Here is a 1,940-nt window from a genome sequence, read left to right as displayed (position 1 = left end):
AATTTAAAGACAATGGAATTCCCCCCACGAGCTTTTGGAATTTTGGAAGCCCCCTCTTAGGATGACCACGAACAGGGCTATCTCAATAGAAGCCGAGTAACTGCGTGAAGGGACCCTTCGCCAAAGTGGACACCTGCGCTCAATTCTGGGAACACCGAATCAGGTCCCGACATATTCCCAAGCCGGTGGGATGTTCGGACGCCGCGGGTGAAAAAGTCCCTCCCGCCCACGGTCCACAAGTCAATCCTGACTCCTAGCGACCCCACAAGATAGGGTTCCCGAGAACACGCATCTGAAACGGAGCAGGTAGCCTCTGCCTTCTCTCTTGGAGAGGCTGGTGGGTTTGAACCGCGCATCCTGCGGTTAGCAACCCAACGCTTAGCCAGTAACGCCACCAGGGCTCCTCCGAAGAGTTCTATGCGGGCCTCATTTTACAAACGGGGAAACTGAGGCTGGGGGAGGAAGCAATGGACGCGGTGCGGCGAGGGTCCAGGAGTGACGGGAAGACCAGCCTCCACCTCCACGTGGTGCCCGGAGTCCGTTTCCACAAAGTAGGGCTGACCCATTCCCCTGCCCAAGCCTCATTCCCTCCATGGTGCCCAGTGCGCGCCCTAAGCCCCCCATGGCCCCCCTCCCTCCTCAGAAGGATTACCCCCCCAAAAACTGAAGTCTGTTCTGTTTCTGGTCGCCTTAAACTCTGGGGGCCAGCGCCCATCCGGTCGTGGGACCCCGGGACACACCCCCCTCCCCCGGCAGGCTCACCGCCTCCTCCTCCATCTCCTGTTCGCCCTCCGTGCCTCCGCTGCTCCGGAGGAAAAGCGCCTTCTGCTTCTCGGCCATATCGTAGGTGGCCTGCTTCTCGGGATCGTCCCGCGTGGTGTCCAGCTTGGGGTGGAACCACTCCCACTGTGTGGTGCGGTTCAGGGACTCCAGGATGGACAGGGGGTCCTGGGGTCTCTGGTTCAAGAGCTTGGTCAGCAGGTTCACTAGGTGCTCATACCTGTCTCAGGTAGGGGGGAAGAGGGAAGACAGCCATTGGCTCCCGGCACCTTGCTCCGTGCTGTCACGGGAGACCCCCCATCAAGAGGAAAAAAAGCAAAAAAACAAAGAGGAAAAAAAACCCTAGCCCTGGTGAGGCCAACATTCCCATCAGATTCTCAAAATACAGGGAAAGAGCCCTGGTTTTGATAGGGCTAATAGCTTGTCTTTGGACCAGAAATGTGGTGGTGGTGGTGGGGTGGGGGGCTGTGGGACCTGGCAAATGGTCCCTGTAAACATTCTCACTGACATCAAGTCCATGCTGACTCCTAGTGACCCTACAGTAAGGTGACCAGGTTTAAAGCGGGACACCATTGACGGAGGGGGGGAGGTGCTTGATTAAAAATGTGGTCTATATGGACCAAATAGATCGTTCCCTAGCTTGTGCATTCTTTCCAAAAATCGGGACTTTTTGAAAATGCCCAAAAGCAGGACTGTCCCGCCCAAAGCGGGACATCTGGTCACCTTCCCTACAGGACAGGGTAGAACTGCCCCTGGGAGTTTCTGAGACTGCTGATTCGTTTACGGGAGCAGAAAGCCTGCTCTTTGTCCAGCGCAGTGGCTGATGAGTTCTGCCTGCTGAGATGGCAGTCTGTTTGGTTTTGAGTCAGGGGATGCAGGCTACTGCTATTGAGGTCAGCGGCCGTGGAATCGGTAGAACTGCCCCGTGTCGGTCTCCTAGGCTGTGATGCTTTGTGGGAGTAGAAAGCCTCATTTTTGCTCCCTCAGAGCGGCTAGGGGTTTCAAGCTACTGACCCAATGGGTAACCCACCACAACCCCAGACGAGCAAAGCGGGGCTTGGGAGTCTCAGGGGCGGGGGATAGTTTGCAGGTTTAAACAAGGAGGCCAGGGTCGGCCTGACCAAGTGACATTTAAGCTGAGGTCCGGATGAAGTGAGGGG

General features: G+C 56.6%; 1 protein-coding gene across 1 annotated transcript in view; it reads right to left on the bottom strand.

Annotated features, from left to right (window-relative positions):
• SYMPK (symplekin scaffold protein) overlaps positions 1 to 1,940 on the bottom strand; it is a 50,755-nt gene that overhangs the window by 14,025 nt on the left and 34,790 nt on the right. Inside the window, exon 27 of the mRNA XM_045292667.1 lies at positions 763 to 1,000. Within this exon, the coding sequence (XP_045148602.1) occupies positions 763 to 1,000 (238 nt within the window). The remainder of the gene's footprint in view (positions 1 to 762; positions 1,001 to 1,940) is intronic.

Source organism: Echinops telfairi, unplaced genomic scaffold (assembly GCF_000313985.2).
Source record: "Echinops telfairi isolate 266 unplaced genomic scaffold, ASM31398v2 ScPeMD7_655;HRSCAF=1070, whole genome shotgun sequence".
Classification (NCBI taxonomy): Eukaryota; Metazoa; Chordata; class Mammalia; order Afrosoricida; family Tenrecidae; genus Echinops; species Echinops telfairi.
The sequence above is the reverse complement of the archived record's forward strand: the minus strand, read 5'-3'. Positions and strand labels throughout refer to the sequence as shown.